The 22,261-nt window shown below is 41.7% G+C and overlaps 1 protein-coding gene across 4 annotated transcripts; it reads left to right on the forward strand.

The window, feature by feature from the left end:
• The first annotated feature begins 1,645 nt into the window (after positions 1–1,645).
• LOC128855263 (papilin) lies at positions 1,646–14,212 on the forward strand. 4 transcript variants are annotated; one of them, XM_054090003.1, is made up of 19 exons: positions 1,646–1,701; positions 1,805–1,983; positions 2,046–2,464; positions 2,537–3,146; positions 3,214–3,337; positions 3,399–3,578; positions 3,634–7,531; positions 7,599–7,778; positions 8,205–8,375; positions 8,585–9,684; positions 9,750–9,933; positions 10,021–10,215; positions 10,307–10,477; positions 10,846–11,429; positions 11,750–11,900; positions 12,069–12,524; positions 12,687–12,845; positions 12,916–13,032; positions 13,103–14,212. In XM_054090003.1, the coding sequence occupies exons 2-19, from the start codon at positions 1,841–1,843 to the stop codon at positions 13,264–13,266; spliced, it is 9,006 nt and encodes a 3,001-aa protein (XP_053945978.1). In that variant the 5' UTR covers positions 1,646–1,701; positions 1,805–1,840; the 3' UTR covers positions 13,267–14,212. The 4 variants fall into 4 exon arrangements, with proteins under 4 accessions (XP_053945978.1, XP_053945981.1, XP_053945979.1 ...); XM_054090006.1 differs by lacking the exon at positions 12,069–12,524; XM_054090004.1 differs by lacking the exon at positions 8,205–8,375.
• The last annotated feature ends 8,049 nt before the right edge of the window (positions 14,213–22,261 follow it).

Genomic DNA, 22,261 nt, shown 5'->3' on the forward strand with positions numbered 1-22,261 from the left:
AATATCCATTTGATTCACATTTCCTTGCTGATAGTTTTGATAAATGCCACCTAAAGATGACTAATCCAATCAAATATTCTGCAACTGTTAGGATTTACAAAAAAATATGAATTTCTTGCTGTTTTGTGTTTATATTCGCAACATTGGAATATTTTTCGAATATATTATTTCTGTTTTGTATTAAGTCCCCCTATGTTGGCAAAATGATACACTGTGCGGCGCTTACCAACAGTTGTGTACATATATGTTTAAGAGCCGTTAATGGAGAGCTGCTTTAGTTGTTTGCATAGTAAATTGATTTTCATCTCGACTGTGACTAAAATCGTTTTCTCTCCATATAACTTTGTAGCATTTGTGTTTGTTTGTTTATTAATATACACAGTTTTCAAATTTTAGCCTCTTTCGCTTGCAACTCTTCGCGTATAGTGTGATCTGAAAAATTATGAAGCCTTGTGCTTGGTTTGGCATCCCTATTGCTGGTAATCATCATCAGGCTTAAGAAACAAATTGTTGCCTTTGTGTGCTTGAAAGTCATATGGGATTTGGTGGCCCGTTAATCATAGAGAGATGTGGAGCTGGTAATTTGGGTTGTTATTATTGAGCAAATTAGTCTATGATACAAGATACGGGAAGGTGGCACAAAATTAATCATCCAATTATGTTTTTGAATAATTTTTGTGCTAAAGACAAAACAAAAATGATTTTAAGTGATATAAATCCTTATTTTGACTGTTACGCGCTCCACTACTGTTTGCTTATTGTTCACTTGTTTACTGCAGTTGTCTGGTTCACAAATGTTAAATTTGATTGACGGACGACTCCATTTGGAAACAGTACAAATTTTCTGATAGGGTGATTAATTTTGCGTAACCTTGTAGGTAGGTGAAATGGTTGATGTGTCACCAAGTAGCACTAAAGCGTCGTTTTGATACCATTATGAGACCTCCAACAGGATGATAACAACAGCCAGCCAGAATATTGATGAGATTTTGGTCGGCGCACTGCCCCAGGCTTTCGAAGAAACGATCACCCAGTGACCTTAATCGTCTAGCTGTCAAATTAGGCCATTTAGAGAAAGTGATCAACAGTGCCCCTTTCTGGACGGCCCCCACAGCTTCTGCAATGAGGGTTAAATGGAAAACTTAGCATTTCCACGTGTGTGGGGATCATCCAATAACCAATAAATACAGCTACGAGTTTGAAAATTTAATGGCGTGGAGTCCCCTGGACTTTCTGGGATCTCCGTCTATCGTACAGGGGCTACAGAGTTTTGAGAATAGCACATGAAGAAATGGAGCGCCACCTGGCAGATTCCCTTGAATTATTAAGATCAACGATTACATTTTGAGCTTCAGCACTCAATGCAATCAGCCACCGACTTCTCGAGATAAATTTTTACTCCACCTTTTTGACATAATCGGTGATTGAAGTAACCGAGTATTGAACGGCTCTTAAGTCCTTATGAACCTCCCAGTTATGTTAACTCCGTTATACTGTAATTCTTTATGAAATTTGTAAAAACGGTGTACATTTTTTTTGCAATATCTGGCCTTTTTCTAAGATGTTATTCATATCTTTTTAAAAGCAAATATAATTTAATAACTTACCTGAATTTTTGTTTTTTCTTCTCTTTTTCTCAGTTCAACGGCCTTGATATTATTCATCCTGCTCTTCTGTGTTCAAAGTTCACACTCCAGATTCGTGAGTAAATTTTTACTTTTAAAATACATAATTCACTCACCACAACCAAAAAAAAAAAAAAAAAATAAATAAAAGTAAATAAATCTCTTTATTCCTCTCGCAGTACGGAACGCGACAGAAAAGACAATATGGCGCCAATATGTACTTACCAGCGAGTAGTATTGTACCCGGTGGCGAGGGTGATGATGCCAACGAATGGACTGACTGGAGTTCACCATCTGAGTGTTCACGCTCGTGTGGCGGCGGCGTATCGTTCCAAACTCGCGATTGTCGCAGAATTGCGTAAGTCCAATATCTGTCTTTCCTCTACTAACTATTTGCTAATATTTCTTCCTCCATTGCAGTCCTAATGGTGCGCCTCTTTGCAAGGGTGGCAACCGCAAGTATTTCTCTTGCAATACTCAAGACTGTCCCGAGGAGGAGGCCGACTTTAGGGCGCAGCAGTGTGCGCGCTTCAATCGCGTTCCCTTCGATGGCGTGACCTACGAATGGGTGCCGTACATGAACGCGCCCAATCCGTGTGAGCTCAATTGTATGCCGGTGGGCGAGCGTTTTTACTATCGCCAGAAAGCGAAGGTCATCGACGGCACACGCTGTAATGACCGTGATCTTGATGTGTGCGTAGATGGCGAATGCCAGCCGGTGGGTTGCGATATGATGTTGGGCTCAAATGCAAAGGAGGACAAGTGCCGTAAATGTGACGGAGATGGCAGTACGTGTCATACCATTGCGAACACTTTCACTGCCAACAATTATCCAGTTGGTGAGTAGCCGTCGTTGGTTGAATTGTGCGATTTTCTTTGCTGATTGCATGATTTATCATTTTTGTTTTCAGGTTACAACGACATAGTACTCATTCCGAGCGGTGCCACCAATATACGTGTACAAGAGACGACACCCTCAAATAACTATTTGGCCTGCCGCAACTCATCCGGCCACTACTACTTGAACGGCAATTGGCGCATTGATTTCCCACGTCCAATGTTCTATGCGGGCTGCTGGTGGAACTATCAAAGAAAACCGGCAGGCTTTGCCGCACCCGATCAGCTGACATGCAGTGGGCCCACAACGGAATCCATTACCATTATGATGTTGGTGCAGGATAAGAATGTGAGCATAGATTATGAGTACAGTATACCTGAGTCGATAAATAATGCACCGCCAGTGGAGTATTCCTGGACGCACATGGAATTCGAGCCATGTAGTGTGCCCTGCGGAGGTGGCACACAGTCTCGCACAGTAACTTGCAACAACCGTATGACTCTCGAAGAAGTTGATCCAAATTTGTGTGATGCTGGCGCGAAGCCATTGGAGGAGCAGGCGTGTAACGAGGATCCATGCGCACCTAATTGGGTAGAAGGTGAATGGGGCAAATGCTCCAAGGGCTGTGGAGCTGATGGTGTACAAAATAGAACCGTTACCTGTGAACGTATTTCGCCAAACGGGTAAGTTGAAGCAGAAATGGGAAGGTTGCTAGAAAAATGTTGTTTGTAATTTTCTGCCGCTTCACAGAGACCGCACAGCAGAAGAAGATTCAGTATGTTTGCAAAGCGTGGGCAATAAACCAGCCACCCAACAAGAGTGCAATAGGGATGTTAAAAATTGTCCTAAATATCACTTGGGTCCTTGGGCACCAGTAAGTTATGCGCACCCGCTATTCTTCTTTGCCTCTTTGTTCATTGTACAAATATTTTCAGTGCGACAAGTTGTGCGGTGATGGTAAGCAGAAGCGGAAAGTGACATGCTACATTGAAGAGAATGGTCGGAAGAGAGTACTGCCAGAAGAAGACTGTGTGGAAGAGAAACCACCCACAGAGAAAGAATGTATGTTGGCTCCTTGTGAGGGTGTGGACTGGATTATATCGGAATGGAGCGGGGTAAGTCCGAAGATAAGCTCTTATTTTAGCTGCTATTTCATTACTTTATTCTCAGTGTGATGAGTGTGGACAAAAGACGGAAACACGCACTGCCGTTTGCGCCTCTAAGTCAGGCAAGATCTATCCCGAAGAATTCTGTGCCCCCGAAGTACCCGCCCTGTCGCGACCATGCAAATCATCAAAGTGCAAACCAAAATGGTTCACCTCGGAATGGAGCAAATGCTCGGCGGCATGCGGTAAGGGCGTACAGTCCCGTATAGTGATATGTGGGGAGTTTGATGGTAAAAGTATAAAACCAGCTGACGAAACTAAATGCGATGCTTCGGCAAAACCAGAAACCGAGCAGGAGTGCGAGGGCGAGGAGAAAAAGTGTCCGGGTCAGTGGTTTACTGGACCGTGGGCTCCTTGCAGTAAAGCTTGCGGTGGGGGAGAGCGTACACGTGAGGTTTTGTGCTTAGCAAATGGAACGAAGTCTCTCAACTGCGACGAATCCAAAATTGAGCCCCTTTCCGAAAAGTGCAACACTCAAGCGTGTACTGCTGACGAACTTCTTCCAGTCGATAGTACTGCTTCACCGATTGGCGAAGACGCTGACTTAGAAGATGAATGTGAAGAGGAAGATGAGGGATTAGAATTGGCAACAAAGGATGATCTAAAGATATCTGATGGTATTGACCTCGATGAAGAGACAACGACGTTATCATCACTTATTACCGATGAACTCATGCTAAGTGATTCACCCTCTACCGACGAATCAAGTGATACTACTTCTACAGACATTCCATTTACCACAGTCGAGGGATCAGGGGAGGAAACAGATATTACTGATGAAACTACTCTTGAGAGTGAAGGAAGTGGAGAGGAGCTCAGTTCGACTGCCGGAATCTCTGATACTACTGAATTCGTTTCAACTGAGGTTTCTCCCACCGAGAAAACATCTGAGGGAACATCTGAAGAAACAACTCTGGTGTCTGGTTCAACAGATGCAACAGAATCTACAGAATCGCCGGAATCATCAGCATCTCCTGAATCTACGCAATCTACTGAGACAGGTTCAACTGATGTTTCAGGTTCTACCGAGTCGACTGACACTTCGGCGTCTACTGCTTCTACCGATGTCTCTGAAAGTACGCAAACTTCTCAATCTACAGAATCACCAGCATCACCCGAATCAACAGAATCGACTGCATCTGGTAGCACTGATGAATCCAGCTCTACAGAAGTTTCATCTTCAACTGATTCTACTGAAACTACTGGATCTTCTGAGTCTACTGAGTCCTCTGCTTCTCCTGAAACAACAGAATCACCTATTTCTACTGAGCCCACAATAGGCTCCTCAGATACCACTGAAAGTTCTGAGTCTACTAGTGAATATAGTGATGCCACAGGATCCTCCATATCTACCGAATCAGTATCAACCGGGTCTTCAACCACGGACTCTACACAATCAACAGAGTCTACCGAGTCTTCATCCACTGATACAACCGAATCAACTGAGTCTACCTCTACTGATACTACTGAATCAACTGAGTCTACCTCTACTGATACCACAGAGTCGACAGTCTCTTCATCCACCGATACAACAGAATCAACTAGCGAGCACTCCACAGAATCAACTGACTCCACGGAGTCTTCAGTCTTAGTTGAGTCCACAACATCCTCTCCTTTGTCTACTGAATCAACCGAAAGTTCAACCGACTTCTCAAGTTCCACTGATACTACTGCTGACACCACTATTGATTCCACGGTTAGTGGTTCGGATATCACAACAGAATCTACTGGTTCCGACACGACCGAAACGGGTATTTCCGATGAGACAGAGACAACTGACGTTAGCACTGATTCTTCTCTTAGTACAAGTGATTCTGGTATTTCTGAAACTACAGATGTCTCAACCGATTCAACTGACACCACAGAAACAGAGGCTAGTGACACAACTGGTTCCTCAGATTCAACAATGTCTAGTGAAAGTGACGAAACTACAACATTTTCAAGTGATACTACCGAAATCTCAGGCTCCACCGATGTTTCAGAATCCACAATTTCAGTTTCAACTGAAGAAAGTACAACTGGAGTGTCGACTGAATCTACCACCGAAGGAGTATCATCAGAATCTACATCAGTCATTAGCTCGAGTGAAAGTTCCACGATCAGCACTAGTGAAAGCACTGAATCTTCTTCTTCAACTGATGTGTCAGAAACAACAGAAACTGGATCAACAGAAAGCACAGAGACAACTGAAAGTGGACCTACTGAAAGCACAGACACAACAGAGAGTGGATCTACTGACGACACGACCCTTGAGGGCTCTGGGGAAACAGGTTCAACAGTTGATATCTGGTCTACAACTGGAGAAGATGAAGAAAGCACTCCTAACACTCTGGAAGCTCTCGTCACTAAGGCACCAAAACTCAAGAAATGCAAGGCTAAAAAAGACTGTAAAACAGCAACTTATGGATGTTGTCCTGACAAGAAGACACCGGCTAAGGGTCCATTTGACGAAGGCTGTCCTATTGTTAAAACATGCGCTGAAACCAAATATGGATGTTGCTCGGACGGTGTTTCACCAGCTGAAGGCGAAAACAATGAGGGATGCCCTAAATCACAATGCGCAGAGACATTATTCGGATGTTGTCCAGACAACTTTACACCCTCTGAAGGAGAGGAAAATGAAGGATGCCCTGAAACAACGACCGCACCTCCAACAACAACCGTCGAAGTGGTCACAGAAGGATCTGGAGAAACAACCGACGTACCAGAAAGTACAATATCTCCAGAAAGCACAGAATCCACAGAAACTCCAGAAAGCACAGAAACTCCAGAGAGCACAGAAATTGTAGAAAGCACAACTGAACCAGAGCTTGAAGTGGTTAAATCTTGCTCTTTTGGTGAGTTTGGCTGTTGTCCAGATGGCGTCACTGAAGCTAAAGGAAAAGACTTCGAAGGCTGTGAACCAGCTGCACCAGATACTAGACAGTGTGCACAAACACCACATGGTTGCTGTCCAGATGGGCGCACTGCTGCCGCTGGCCCTGATTACACAGGCTGCGCACCATGCACACGCGAGCCTTTCGGTTGTTGCCCTGACAATCAAACCCCTGCGCATGGACCACTTGGTGAGGGTTGTTGTATAAACACTCCATACGGCTGTTGCCAAGACAACATTAATGCTGCACGCGGACCGAACTTCGAAGATTGCGACTGCAAGTACACTCCTTACGGATGTTGTGCCGACCAAAAGACGGCTGCACGAGGACCCAACAATGAAGGCTGTAGTTGCGAGAGCTCACCACATGGATGTTGCCCAGATAAGATCACAGCAGCTAGTGGACCGAAATTCGAGGGCTGCCCATGCCATACGCTACAATTCGGTTGCTGCCCTGATGGCCTTACGATTGCACAGGGACCGCATCACTATGGTTGTCATTGCTCACAAACCGAATTCAAATGCTGCCCCGATGAGAAGACACCTGCTAAAGGACCAAACGGCGAGGGTTGCACTTGCTTGGAGAGCAAATATGGCTGCTGTCCTGATGGTGCCACACCAGCGGAAGGTGAGAAGTTCGAAGGTTGCGGATCGGTTAAGGAACCACCACAAAAGTCATGCGGTCTACCAAAAGTTACTGGACCGTGCGGAAACTTCAGCATCAAGTACTTCTTTGACACATCGTATGGTGCATGTGCACGTTTCTGGTATGGTGGATGTGAAGGTAATGATAATCGCTTCGAAACCGAAGGTGACTGCAAGGCTACCTGCCAAGAGTACACTGGCAAGGAGGCGTGCTTCTTGCCGAAAAGCTCGGGACCGTGCACAGGATATAACAAAAAATGGTACTTTGATGCCGAACGCAATCGTTGCGAGGAGTTCAACTACGGCGGCTGTTATGGCACATCGAACAGATTTGACAGTTTGGCCGAGTGCCAGGCACTCTGCGCCATTGATGAAACTACGCGTACGTTAGAAGTGTTTTAAACTATAGAAAATAGCTTTGTCATACATAAATGGATTTTCTTTTATAGCGCCCTGCGATCAGCCTATGGAGCCTGGACCATGTGAGGGTAGCTTTGAACGTTGGTATTATGACAACGAAACCGATGTGTGTCGTCCATTCCGCTTTGGCGGTTGCAAGGGCAACAAGAACAACTATCCAACGGATCATGCTTGCAACTATCACTGCCGACAACCCGGCGTACACAAAGGTTTGATTTCAGTATTTAAGTCGCTGTTAGATTTGGGTTTGGTATTCCTTACACGTGTGCTATGCAGAGTTGTTTTTAAAATTGGGGGCATGTATGTATGTTTCTGGCATGAAATCATTAGCTACTACTGGCTAGTGACTTTGGTGTTGGCTCAAACAGTTTTTTCATTTTATTTGCTAGTATTAAAATTATTTGCTATTTGGTTTTTATGTGTGGCGTTACGGTATGTTAAATGTTTGTCTTCCTTTTCTCATACTCTCTATGTTGCATGCTTGCTTGCTGCTTGCTCTACTCCCTTCCGCTAATACTTTATCATACAAATGAAATTGCTGCATTCCCTGCGCAATCCTTCTCTTTACCACACTACTACCAACAATACATTACACTACGTCACACTTCGAAAAACACACCCTGTTGCTGTATTAGATTATTGTTCGCTTCCTAAGCAACCCGGTGATTGCAGTGAACAACATGCGCGCTGGCATTACTCGGACGCGGACAACAAGTGCATGCCCTTCTACTACACAGGTTGTGGTGGCAACAAAAACAATTTCCCAACCCAGGAGTCTTGCGAGGACCATTGCCCGAAGGAAGTTGGTAAGGCCATTGTAAATTATAAAACAGTCAACAAACCCCAATACAACACATACACAAACACATGAAAATACACACACACACTCATAGTTGTGGCAGCCGTCGCTTTGATTGTTGTGTAAAGAAGATTCCATTCCAATCATTCCATTTTGATCACTGAATGATTTGCCTATTTAACATTTCAATTATATTCCCGATTATGCACCTAATAGCCAAGGATGTCTGCGAGATACCTGCTGAAGTTGGCGCGTGCACCGACTACACCGCCATGTGGTACTACGACACCAAGGATGAGCGTTGCCGTCAATTCTACTACGGCGGCTGCGGTGGCAATGAAAATAAGTTCCCTACCGAAGAGGCTTGTCTGCAGCGTTGCGAAAAGAAACCTGAACCTGAACCTGAACCCGAACCAAAGCTCGAACCTGCGCCAGCGCCCAGCTCGAACGAGGTCTGCCAGTATAGTGCAGATGCAGGTGATTGCCGTGCCTACGTACTGCAGTGGTACTATGATAGAGACGCACAGGCATGCCGTCAATTCTACTATGGCGGCTGTGGGGGCAATGCGAATCGTTTCAGTTCTCAAGATGAGTGTAATCAATTGTGCGCCGTGCAACCTCCCGCTCCTGCTCCTGCTCCTGAGCGCCAGCCAGCTGCACAGCCCGCCCCAGCGCCGGTAACTGAAAATGTTTGTGAAGTACCCTCAGATCCGGGAGATTGTGATGACCCTACCTTGAAGTGGTACTACGATACAACAGAGGGACGTTGCAAACAATTCTACTATGGTGGTTGCGGCGGCAATGGAAATCGGTTTGAAACCGAGGCGGCGTGCAGTGCACGTTGTTCGCCACAGGTGCCCTCCATTACTGTGCGTTTGGGCGAAGATGAAGAGGAACCAGCGCCGGCACCGGCACCTGCACCTGCGCCGGACTCGCGCGAAGACAGAGGTTGTACGCTGCAGCCCGATTATGGCCAATGCTCGGACGCCAACCAGACGCGTTGGTATTACAACTATGCGGAAGGCCTGTGTGACGAGTTCATTTACGGCGGTTGTGGTGGCAATCAGAACAATTTCAACAGCGAGGAAGAGTGCCAGGATCAATGCTTCGAGGTGCAGACAACATGCTCACTACCACCACTGCCAGGTAGATGTGATGACCATATTATACGCTGGTACTTCGATGAACGCGACAAACGTTGCTACGAATTCGAGTTCACTGGCTGTCGCGGCAATAGAAACAACTTCGTAACAGAGGCGGAATGTTTGCAATGGTGCGGCAATGAATCACCTCAGCAACCCGAACCAGCTGCGCCGGTTAGAGACCGCCTATTTACTGTAATTTTTAAGCTTTACAATGGTGTAAATTTTTTTGGTTGCAGGCTTATTCGGTTTGTGATCTGCCTGTCGAGCGTGGCGATTGCGAAAACAGTACCGTTGCATGGTTCTACGATGTTGAAACTATGGCTTGCACAGCCTTCTCCTACTCGGGTTGTGGCGGTAATGGTAATCGTTTCGAAAGCAAGGAACAATGCGATCGCCAATGCGGTGAATTCAAAGGAGTGGGTAAGTAGTATAACGAAAAAATGTAACGGCATTTATTTTCAAGAACTTATATATTAATGAACATACTGACGCATTTACGTCTGCTAGATGTGTGCAATGAACCAGTGGAGACTGGTCCATGCCGTCAGTGGCAGACGCGTTTCTATTACAACAAAGCGGCACGCACTTGTGATCCCTTCACTTATGGTGGTTGTGAAGGTACGGCTAATCGGTTTAGCGAACGCGCAGAGTGCGAGTCGGTTTGCATTTTAGGTCAAGAACCAAAGACGCGCGCTCCCAAAGGTAAACATAGAATGCAGAGATGTCGGTGTTCAGCGGACTGTTTTTGGTTGAACTATTTTTTTATATATTTTTTATTAAATTTTATGAGTAGATATTTGTAAGCTGCCGGTACAAAGTGGAAGTTGCAACGGAACTACGGCCGACGAACGCCGCTACTACTACGACGACGAACGCGGCACCTGTGTATCATTCATTTATTCGGGTTGCGCTGGCAACCAGAACAATTTCCGTTCTTACGAAGCTTGCTTTGATTACTGTGCAAGTAAGCGCATGCCACACGTCACATACATATTCTGGCACTATGACATTTCTACGCACTCACATACTTTGCACCGATTCATTTTGCGCACAAAACGAAAAAACACAAACTCTATTTGTCGCACTGAACTTTGCTAATATACAATGCATTTCTGGAATGTCTACTTAATTTAAGTTCCTTCATCTTTGCTAGTTGTAGTCTAAGTATTTGTAGTTTGGATGCACTTTCATGCCATTTCTTTTGTTGGTTTGCACGTGGTAATGGTTTATGGGCTGGGAGTTCGTTGGAACGCTACAATTTTTACACTTATTTTTCGTTTCCTTACATATCTTTATTTTCAAATTAATCACTTTTTCCTTTCCTCCACCCAGGAACAGAAAAGACACCAGAGATCAGCGATAACGAGATCGAACCCAACGCATGCGAAACCTTTGAGCAAGAATGTCGTGTACTTCGTTGTCCGTTCGGCTCCCGTCGTGTACCGGTCGAGAATAGCGATTGCACTCGTTGCATTTGTGAGAATCCATGTGAGCGTTATGAGTGTGCCGAAGGTCAACAATGCGCAGTCGACGTGTCGAGCGATGCCTCCCGACAATTCGTACCCGTATGCCGTGACACCAATAAGACAGGCGAGTGTCCGCGTCTCAGTGAACCAGAAGCGGAGAATTGCGGTCGTGAGTGTTACACGGATGCCGATTGTCGCGAGGATAACAAGTGTTGCAGCAACGGTTGCGGCTTTGTGTGCGTACGTCCTACGCAACCAACGTCTCGTCCGCGTCCACCAACCACACCCGCACCCGCTGTCATTTACCCAGGCGATACGCAGGTTGCGTTGGAGCCTAAGAAACCGCAAGAGGTTAATGTGCAATCGGCTGTTGGCGGAATTGCTGTATTGCGTTGCTTCGCCACTGGCAGTCCGCCACCGAATGTTACATGGTCGCGCAGTAATGTAGTGGTAAGTTAGATATTAGGGTGAATTGACATCAAACGCGTGTGGCTTGGGATGGTTTTTGATTTTGGATGTGGCTAACATGGCACAAGTTGGCCTTTTCGCAGAGTTTTGTAATGCAGATTAATGCGTATTCCATGTAAAGCTTCAAGTCATAGTATCAACTAGGATCGAAATAACTTTGTAATTGGGTGGAGTGGCAGTTTTTTGCTAGCGAACGCCAATCGCAAATGCTTTAATTCCAAATTCCCCCAAACTTTTGACTATTCCCGCTAAAGTGCATTTGTATTTAGTGAGCCCCTTTTCTTCTTCTTATTTGTTCGCAGATTGACACCAATCAAGGACGTTACGTGTTGACTGCCGCAGGTGACTTGACGATAGTGCAAGTGCGTCAAACGGATAGCGGCTCGTATGTGTGTGTAGCCTCCAACGGCCTTGGAGAACCAGTGAGTCGCGAGGTGCAGCTGGCAGTGACAGGTTTGAGCATTTTCTTACTCGTTAAATGTGGTGTCGGTTAAATTAATATGGCGCATGTTTTATTTTAATATTTTGCATGTGGGTCGTTGCTAATGCTTATCTCGCTTTATCTAACAAATGCACAAAAAAAAAATTGATTGCTTGCTATATGCATTTGTAATAATGTAGAACCGAAAGAAATACCCGCCTATGTGTATGGCGATAAGAATGCTACACAAATTGTTGGCTTGAATCGACCAGCGCAAGTGCGTTGTCCGGCCGGTGGTCATCCAGCGCCGCATGTCAGCTGGTGGCGTAATCGTAAACGTTTGGGCTTGATAAGCGATCGCTTCGAATTGACACGCGATTACTCGTTGATGTTCCGCTCCATACAATTGACGGATCTGGGTCCATACACTTGCGAGGTTTGGAATGGCTTAGGTCGCCCAACCTCGATGAAGGTGGTGTTAAAGGCCGTTGGACCAGCACGCGCCGTCACTAACGATGAAGCGCCATATCTGCAGTATATCATAGATCCGGCACGCGCGCCAGTCACACAACGCCCCTCATATCCATACCGACCACAACGACCACAGCCACCACCGCCACCAGTGTACGTCGAACCACCGCGCCGACCGCAATTAAGTAAGTATCTGCTATTGGGTGCATGTGGTGAAACTACTAGCAGGGGTAGTTGGTTTATGGTAAACTCGTTTTGTTGCTATCTGTGTGTTGCATCGTGTTGCTTATTCATTGATATGCAAGATTTTCGTTAACTCTTTATTTGATTGCATAATTTTCGCTTAGTGAGTGCGCAAGCTGTACTTGCATTGGATCCCAGAAACACCTACAGCCCGGGTGCATCTATTGCCATGCAGTGTTCGGTGCAAGGCAACCCAGCACCGAATGTGACCTGGACGAAGGACTCGATACCGCTGCAGGCGAATGAGCGCATACAAATTACAAGTAAGTGAATAATTCTATTGGACTACAATACGAAGTGGCACTCATTTACTCAACCCACACACACATACAGCTGAGCCGCATACTTTGGTGATAAGCAATGCCACACCCGAGGACACTGGAATGTACGGCTGTACGGCTAGAAATTCCGTGAGCTACAACACCAGCGAAGAGAGAGTCACCATTGAGTGTAAGTAGACGCAGCATTTTGCTGTTGACTCGCTGGCTGCTAACGCAATTCATCCCCTTCTCTATTACAGCTTCGATACCGATCCATCCAGATTGTGTTGATAATCCATACTTCGCGAACTGTAAGCTGATTGTAAGTGGTCACTACTGTCGTCACCAGTACTACGCCAAGTTCTGTTGCCGATCATGCACATTAGCCGGCCAAATAGCGTTCGCGCATCCCAATGCCTTGTAGACGACTAAGCGGATAGGCGAACACGAACTCGCTTGATGCAGAACACGCTTGCTTTACTACGATGGCTTTGAGCTGCCCTTTTGGGATAGCGCTTAAGCTCAAAGCAGTTGAAATTCCAAAAAAATGAAAATAAAAATAATAATTAACAGTACTATTAACGCACAAATTTAACAAGCTAGTATTTTCTGCTCTAGAATTAATTATTTAAAACCAATACATACATACAAGTATATGAAGAACAATGCCTGTCACACTCTATAAAACACACCTTAGCTAACTCAACTCGGCGCAGGCGAGCTGTAGATTCTCAGCTACTCTTAGTTTCATTATCACATTAACTGCTGTCTCTTTGTATTCTTTTCCGACAAAAAAAAATTACAAAACTCGTATTTTATGCAGAAAATTTTATATAAAGTATTAATTGGGAACTTTTGCTCTATACACACTCACGCACGCTACACGCATACATGTTAAATGAGAATAATAACGAAGAATAATAGCTTTTATATACATACACACATACTCGTATATACATAAAATAGAAATTTAGTTTTTAATTTGTTCCTATTTATTTTGCCCGTTCGTTCAGATCGTTAACTGTGCACTCGATTTGATGGGCATGCGATACACATACATGCATACTTAGCTGTAAATATGTGTATTTATGTAAAAGTCGGAAGTCACAAGAAAGCTCACACGCGCGCACACACACACAAACCAATGTACTAATACTCACACAAAACGAGCAAAAGGGTAACACACAGAAACAATTGTGAGTCGCCCTTTTGTAATTAATTTTAATTTAAACGATTTTTTTTTTTGTAATTACAAAGTGCCTTACGATTTATAATTGTAGTAGTGATTTGTGCATTGATTTAAGAATTCAAATAAAAATGTTAAACAAGTTTTTGTAAATAAACTAATGATACAAAAGAGAATAAATATATGTGGGTGACTTTTTAATGCAAAGTTGCACTTCAGTTTGGAGTGATAGGCATTTTAGTTAAAAACTGAGAATTTTCGCTAATTAAAATTAATGCTTTCAACATAAACAAACTATTAAGAGGTTACATACGTCCAGCAGCGCCAAAAAAGCGCTAAAAGAAAACCTGTTTTTAGAAGGGATAACAATAGAAATAAATATAAAGAAATTGAATACATTGTTTATTAGTACTTAAACTTAAATTTATTTTAATTTTTCTTTACAAAAACTAGTATTGCATAGGATTTTAACTTCAAATTAAAGTTTTTAATTTGAAATTAAATTTTGTTAAAAGCAAATTAAAGTTGTTTTATTTCAAATTAAATTTTTTTAATTTCAAATTAAAGTTTATTAATTTAATATTGAATATTTACAATAAAAAATGAATACTAACAAGAATAAGAATCAAAAAATACCAGTCTAACGGTTAGACGCGATAGAAGTGAAACCTTCCGTAAAACAAGCAGAGAGAGAAGCATTAGGAGCGGGACAATTATAGGTTCATTATAATATTGCTATAAAGTTCATATTTTATTTTCTTCATTTTATTATTTTTCATCCTCAATGTTTTCAATTTCAACAAATGATACGAGTGGCTTATGATAGCTAAAATATGATACAAATGCTTTGGTTTCGATGTTGTCAACATATCTTTGAAATACCGCGTCAATTGTTGTTTTTGATCGTGTTGTCGATTCAGTGCGGTAGAAAGTCAATTAAAGGAACCGCTGTGTCCAATGCAAAATTTACGTTAAAATCGCCACTTAAAATCATTGGAACTTTATCGTAATCTTTTCTAAGTATCCGCGATACTTCTGGTGTATACTTTATTCAATTTTCGTGAATGAATTCCGTGATGCTATTTATTGATTGATTCGGTGAAATATAAATTGCCACAATTTAAACTGTTGCTAAAACCATTGCTCAATCTGGTATCGCATGTACATATTTCTCCCACTTTAGAGAACTGAACAGACAGTGATTCTAGTTGCTGTGCATTCAGATCTACCTGTGGAGTTACAATACGAGCACCGTCATTTTGATTGTGGTATATTGAAACACCGCCTGCAATTGCGGTAAATATTTAAAAATGAAAATATTTACGAATATAAAAATACGGACGCAATACAGCACACGCGGTTGCTATTATGAGCGTCGTAACGCGTATATCACACAGACGTACTAACATACACAAAAACATTCGTAGGACGGTTGGTCTAAGCAAGTATTAGGTAGTGTAGTATAGGTATACATAATGCCTTCTCGCTCACCGTGGCTCCGTAATACGCAGGCGCGCACACATACGTACTAGCATATATACAAACATACATACGTATGACGCTTGAACTAAACACCAACACAAGTAATAGACAGTGTAGTATACATATACAATACTCACTATACTAGCGTGGCTCAGCAGTACGCAGCCACACACATCTACGTATATCAACATATAACGCTTCGTAGTGTCGCTTTTTCGTTTCATCGAGTCTCAAATCACTCCCAACGATTCTAAAGAAGTTTTCACTTCAAAAAAGTTAAATAAAGCAATTTGGACAAAGCATTTAATGCAACGGTTGTTCTGCTATAGCCAGCGGTAGTTTCCTGTACATGTCAACGTAATAATTGTTGCAATTAGTGGTCATTGATTCTTCAATAATCTGTACCAAATTTTGATTATTTTGTGGATTGGGCAGCAAATTTCGTGCAGGCAATTTAATTTTTGAAAATACCTTTTCTATAGGACTTAACATGGGGGAATATGGTGATAGAAAAATTATCGTATGATTAGTCTCACTAATCTTTTTGCGTACTTCCCGAGTTTTAAGGATTCTGGCATTGCCCAGAACCAACCATGCTTCTACGATGTTACTTTCAGCAAGTTTATTATAGAATCCATCAAGAAATGTAATAAAAACATTTGAATTTATTGTTGAGTTAGAAATTGAGACATTACTTGAGAATGTATAATATTATTAAATTCATTAGTGAAACATTTCTTCCACTTGTTGTTTGAACTATTACACGTGTGGAGCATTTTGTGAAAAATTTAGTGCATAATTTTTGCGTTGTTCGATTGTTGATTTAGAGTTTAAACGGCCCAGGTTGATTGTGGCGGGTTTTGATGTTATTTATTAAATGTTATTCTTGTTTATATTATTTTTAATGCGTTAGTTACCGTTGTTGTGGTCATGTTGACGTTTTTATTTTGAAAAAAAATTTTATTTATATTTTTTGAAGTAATTGATGGATTTTCTTCAATTAATTTCTCCACATAGCCTAAAATCTCATCACTTAGTTTAAAATTTCTTTTTCTCCCACGATTTCATCTAATAATCTCACATCCTTCCTTCTTATACCTTTTAATTATAGAAGTGGCTGTGTTTTTATTAATTCCAGCTAATTCTGCTGATTCTGCAATAGCTTTGCCTTCTGCATAACATTTTATCAAAATCTCCCTTTTGTCAATACTCGCCTACGGTTTCTGCAACGAGGAATAGGGAAGTTCTCTTCATATTCTACATTGCTATCATCAGAATCTTCTGTTGCATTATATATTCGCCGATAGTAACGTTTATTGACCGGACTTCCTGTATTAACTTCAACAGTTACTTCTTCAGGTGATCTATTGGTGTTCATTATCATAAACTTATTTAAGGGTTTAAGGATTTTGAATTTCAAATATTTCTTTTAAAATAAATAATAATTACACAACAAGAAAAGAAAAGTTTTACTCTGCTTTTACTGCGATTGCTAAACTTTAAACAAGTGTTTAACCTTATTATCAGCAAAATAAACATAAAGGGTGGTTAAATTTTAAGGGCCGATGTTGAATGTGTACCACACCTAAACGTCAGCGACACCGTTCGACTTCTTTTTTTTGGGGTTATTTGAAAAAAGGTGAATGTTGATAAGTCAGCGACAATTCAAGAGCTAAAAGATGAGTTAATTCGGCACATTAACGGTATAGAACCTCAATTATGCCTCAGCGTCATCGAAAATTTGGACCATCGGATGGAGGTGTGCCGCCGAGGCCGTGGCGGCCATTTGGCCGATATTTTATTATATACGTAATTGAGCCGTACCAGTATTGTCGTAATAAAGAGAAACGGCAATAATTTCTTAAAAAAATTGTATTTTACTCAAAATCAATACCGGCCCTGGAAACTTAACCACCCTTTATTTGGAAAATAATAATTAATTATCATATCATAATTCATAAACTTTAATTTGAAGTTAAAAATCTATTTGCATATAAAAAAATTTAATTTGAAATAAAAAAAAACTTTAATTTGAATTTAAAAAATTTAATTTAAAATTAAAAAACTTTAATTTGAAGTTAACAACTTATATACAATATTAAAAATCACGTGACCCAAAGTACAATGAGAAAAAAGTTGCTCCACGGTCTGCATCATTTCTCTTTGAAATATTGATGGATCTGTAAAAAGTAAAAAAAATCGTATAAAATTAAGACGTAGGTATAGTCTGTCCAGCCGGATTTTTGAATTTCGAAAAATTTTGCAATTAACGGCATTTAAAAAAATATGCGTTTCACGTCATAAATGTCACACTTTAATTATGTTTATAATATTTTTTAATAAAAATATCAAAAATCAAATCTATAGAGAAAACACTTTCGAATAATTAAAAAAAACCGCATCACAAAATATTAAAAACTGTATGAGCTATCATGCAGATCGTGCTGGAAAAAGTAGTTTCTAGAAAAACGAGTTTAAAGTTTGAGGTACAGGAGGGCGCGGACCGCTCTTTAACCTGTTAATATACAGCAGTTAATTTAAAATTTCGAAAAAAACATTTTTTTTTCATAAAATGTTAATATAATCCTTTAAGAACATGTCAAAAAATTTTTAGAACGTAAATTAAAGTGTTTCTTATATAATAGATCGTCAACTCTATAGTTACGTTGCATTCAAACTGTAGAGACGTTTTTCTCAGAACTATATTTTTCGAATTGGCGTACACGATAACTGGAAAAGCTATTGACCGATCTCCCTGAAATTTTGCACACATCTTTTTTATGATATTACTTTCTATGTGTTTCAAGTTTTCGAAAATTTTTCGAAAAAATAATTTTTTCGGAGCAAAAAAAATATGAAGTAGGGAAATTCGCCCCGAAATTCATTTTTTGAGCATTTTTTCCGCGATTTTTTTTTTTTAATTTGTTTTTAATTCATATAGAAATTATGACATTAATAAACAAAAAAATTGGTTTTTTGTATTCAGGTGTGGTTTTTTATAGCCGATGCTACAATGCCCGCCGATTGAGAAGCCCCGTTGCGACCTTCCTGGAAGAATTGAGTGTACATCCGCCATTTTATGTGATTAAAATAAAAAACAAAAATGTATATTATTTTAATGTGTAAATAAACTGTATGCCAATTTTGAAAAAAATATAATAATAAAAAATAAATGACTTCATTTTAAATAATTTTAAAGGAAATCAGGGAAAATATGGCCATTTACAGGTATCTGTTCCCTCAACTGGGCTATAATTTTGGGAATTTTCGCATGAAAATTTCACAGTATACTCTTAAGACACTTCTTCTTCTTCTTAATTGGCGCGATAACCGCTTACGCGATTTTGGCCGAGATTAACAAAGCGCGCCAGTCGTTTCTCTCTCGTGCTAACCGGCGCCAATTGGACACACCAAGTGAAGCCAAGTCCTTCTCCACCTGATCTTTCCAACGCAGAGGAGGCCTTCCTCTTCCTCTGCTACCACCAGCTGGTACCGCATCGAATACTTTCAAAGCCGGAGCGTTTGTATCCATTCGGACGACATGACCCAGCCAACGAAGCCGCTGGATCTTTATTCGCTGCGCTATGTCTATGTCGTCGTAAAGCTCATACAGCTCATCGTTCCATCGTCTACGATATTCGCCATTGCCAACGTGCAAAGGTCCAAAAATCTTACGCAGAATCTTTCTCTCGAACACTCCAAGCGTCGCTTCATCGGATGTTGTCATCGTCCAAGCTTCTGCGCCATACGTTAGGACGGGCATGATGAGAGTCTTGTAGAGAGTTAGTTTTGTTCGTCGAGAGAGGACTTTACTGCTCAGTTGCCTACTTAGTCCAAAGTAGCACTTGTTGGCAAGAGAGATTCTACGTTGGATTTCAAGGCTGACATTGTTATCGGTGTTAATGCTGGTTCCTAAATACACGAAGTCTTTTACAACCTCAAAATTATAACTGTCAACAGTGACGTGGGTGCCGATACGCGAGTGCGCCGACTGTTTGTTTGAAGACAGGAGGTACTTCGTTTTGTCCTCGTTCACCACCAAACCCATTCGCTTTGCCTCTTTATCCAGTTTGGAGAAGGCAGAACTAACAGCGCGGTTGTTAAGGCCGATGATGTCAATATCATCGGCATACGCCAGCAATTGTACGCTCTTATAAAAAATTGTGCCTGAGCGATTAAGTTCTGCGGCTCGTACGATGCTCTCCAACATCAGGTTAAAGAAGTCACACGACAGCGAGTCACCCTGTCTGAAACCTCGTTTGGTATCAAACGGCTCGGAGAGGTCCTTCTTAAGACACTATACTTTCGAAATATTGAAATAATAAAAAATCGATTTTTTTGAAAATTCTGGACGTAAGTAACCCCTTAAGGAAGTTATTTCCAAACACAAAAATGTTTTACCCGATCTCTTTCCTTCACGCCAAGTCTTGAAAAAGACCCATGAAAGGCACCCATCTTTGTGCCGATTTTAAAGCTGCAGACAAAAGCACGAAAAGGAGTTACCTATATGCCGCGATGTCTGAATTTGGTATCCCCGCAAAACTAATACGGCTATGCAAAATGGTTCTGTTCAATACCAGCAGCGCTATCAGAGTTGGAAATGACCTCTCCGAACCGTTTGATACCAAACGAGGTTGCAGACAGGGTGTCTCTGTCTTGTTATTTCTTGAGCCTGATGCTGAAAAAGGACGTGCGAGCCGCAGAACTTAATCAGGCACAATTTTTGAAAAAGAGGGTACAATAGTTGTCATATGCCTTAACAACTGCGCTGTTAGTTATGTCTTTTCCAAGCTGTATAAAGAAGCAACGCGAATAGTAAATGGGTCTGGTGGTGAACGAGAACAAAACGAGGTACCTCCTGTCATCAAGGAAACAGTCGGCGCACTCGCGTATCGGCACCTACGTCACTGTTGACAGTTATAATTTCGAGGTTGTAAGATACTTCGTTTATTTCGGAACCAGCTTTAACACCGATAACAATGTCAGCCTTGAAATCCAACGCAGAATCTCTCTTGCCAACAAGTGCTACTTTGGACTAAGTAGACAATTGAGTAGTAAAGTCCTCCTTCGGTGAACAAATATAACATTTTATAAGACTCTCATCATGCCCGGTCCAAAGCATGGCGCAGAAGCTTGGACGATGACAACATCCGATGAAATGTCCCTTGGAGAGTTTGAGATAAAGATTCTGCGAGTATTTTTGGACCTTTACACATTGGTGTCGGCGAGTATCGTAGGCGATTGAACAGCGAGCTGTATGAGCTTTACAACAACATATATAGACATTGTTTCCTTTATTTATGTCCTGGTTCGCTCTGCTCGGGAGCATAGGGCTCCGACAACATAGACATAGCGCAGCAAATAAAAATCCAGCGGCTTCGTTGGGTAAGTCATGACTTCGGAATGAATACAAACGCTACGGCTCTGAAGGTATTCGAGGCACCAGCTGGTGATAGCAGAGGAAGAGAAAGGTCTTATCCGCTTTGGAAAGACCAGGTGGAGAAGGATTTGGCTTCATTTGTCGTGTACAACTGGCGGCGGTTAGCACGAGAATGAACAACTGGCGCGTTTTGTTAAACTCGCTCAAAATTGCTTAAACAGTCATCGCGTTAATCAATAAAGGAGAAGACTATGGTGTCTCAGTGATATTACTGATATCAGCCTCTCAAATATATTAAATAAGTAGTTGTCTTCCACATTAGGAGTTTGTACATGAAAATACAACTTATGGCAGACAAATAATTTCCAGTCTGCATTGGAAAATTATCGGAAACGACTTCTCCAACAAAGTTCTGCAATATAACACCGACGGAGGCCTTTTGTGCCTTTCAATATAAAGTAACTGAAGGGGTTCCTTAGAGCGTAGCGCTGAGCCCACTACTCTGGAGCATAATGTAGGATGGAGTCCCAAATTATAGGGTCGGCTGATAGCATTGCAATAGTGCTGAATTCCTGAAGCAATCTGCAATTAATTGACCGAATTCACAAAAGATTGGCTGCGGAATAGAGAGTCTGCGCAGCCACCCTCAAAAATACTTTTTAATAAAAACGCTCATAACTGACCTGAAAAAGCTAAGAGTTAGAAGCTGGAAGACTATTGCTATGAGTAATGCAGATTAAAAGAGGATTGTGAACGAAGCTAAAGCTCACCCTGAACTGTAACCGCTACTTGATGATGTTGGCATGTAAGTTTAGACTGCAGAATTAATCCAAATTTTTTTAATTTATGCACAAAGTTAAGGGAACTAGAGCCAATCCACAGCTTAGGAACACGTCCACAATACTACACTACTACATATAAGTAAGACAAATGAGTTAAACTAAAATTATTTTCACTAGCCCAAACAGAGATAGCAGACAGTTCTCGGTTTGTTTTGAAACATTAATCTTCTACGAGACCAATACGACTGGACAAGTACAATTGTACACCATCTGTACACCCGCGAATATTTACATACCGACATACAGAAAAAATAAAAGCACACCAAGGACCGATCTTTGTGGAACACCAACTTGCACCGACTTAGTCTGGGATATTAATATACTTGATTTGACTTTTTGCATTCTATCCTCAAAATAGCTGGCTATAAGCTTCGCCGTGAAGTGGTGCACACACTCGGGTGCTTCGTTTCAATTGAATACCTTAATATGATCGGGGTATCATTACCACCATTACGGGTATCATACGCATATTGAACGGTATCAGACGATGAAATATGTGTTGTAGCCGGAAAATTACCACTTCATATTC

This window comes from Anastrepha ludens, chromosome 2, assembly GCF_028408465.1.
Source record: "Anastrepha ludens isolate Willacy chromosome 2, idAnaLude1.1, whole genome shotgun sequence".
NCBI lineage: Eukaryota > Metazoa > Arthropoda > Insecta > Diptera > Tephritidae > Anastrepha > Anastrepha ludens.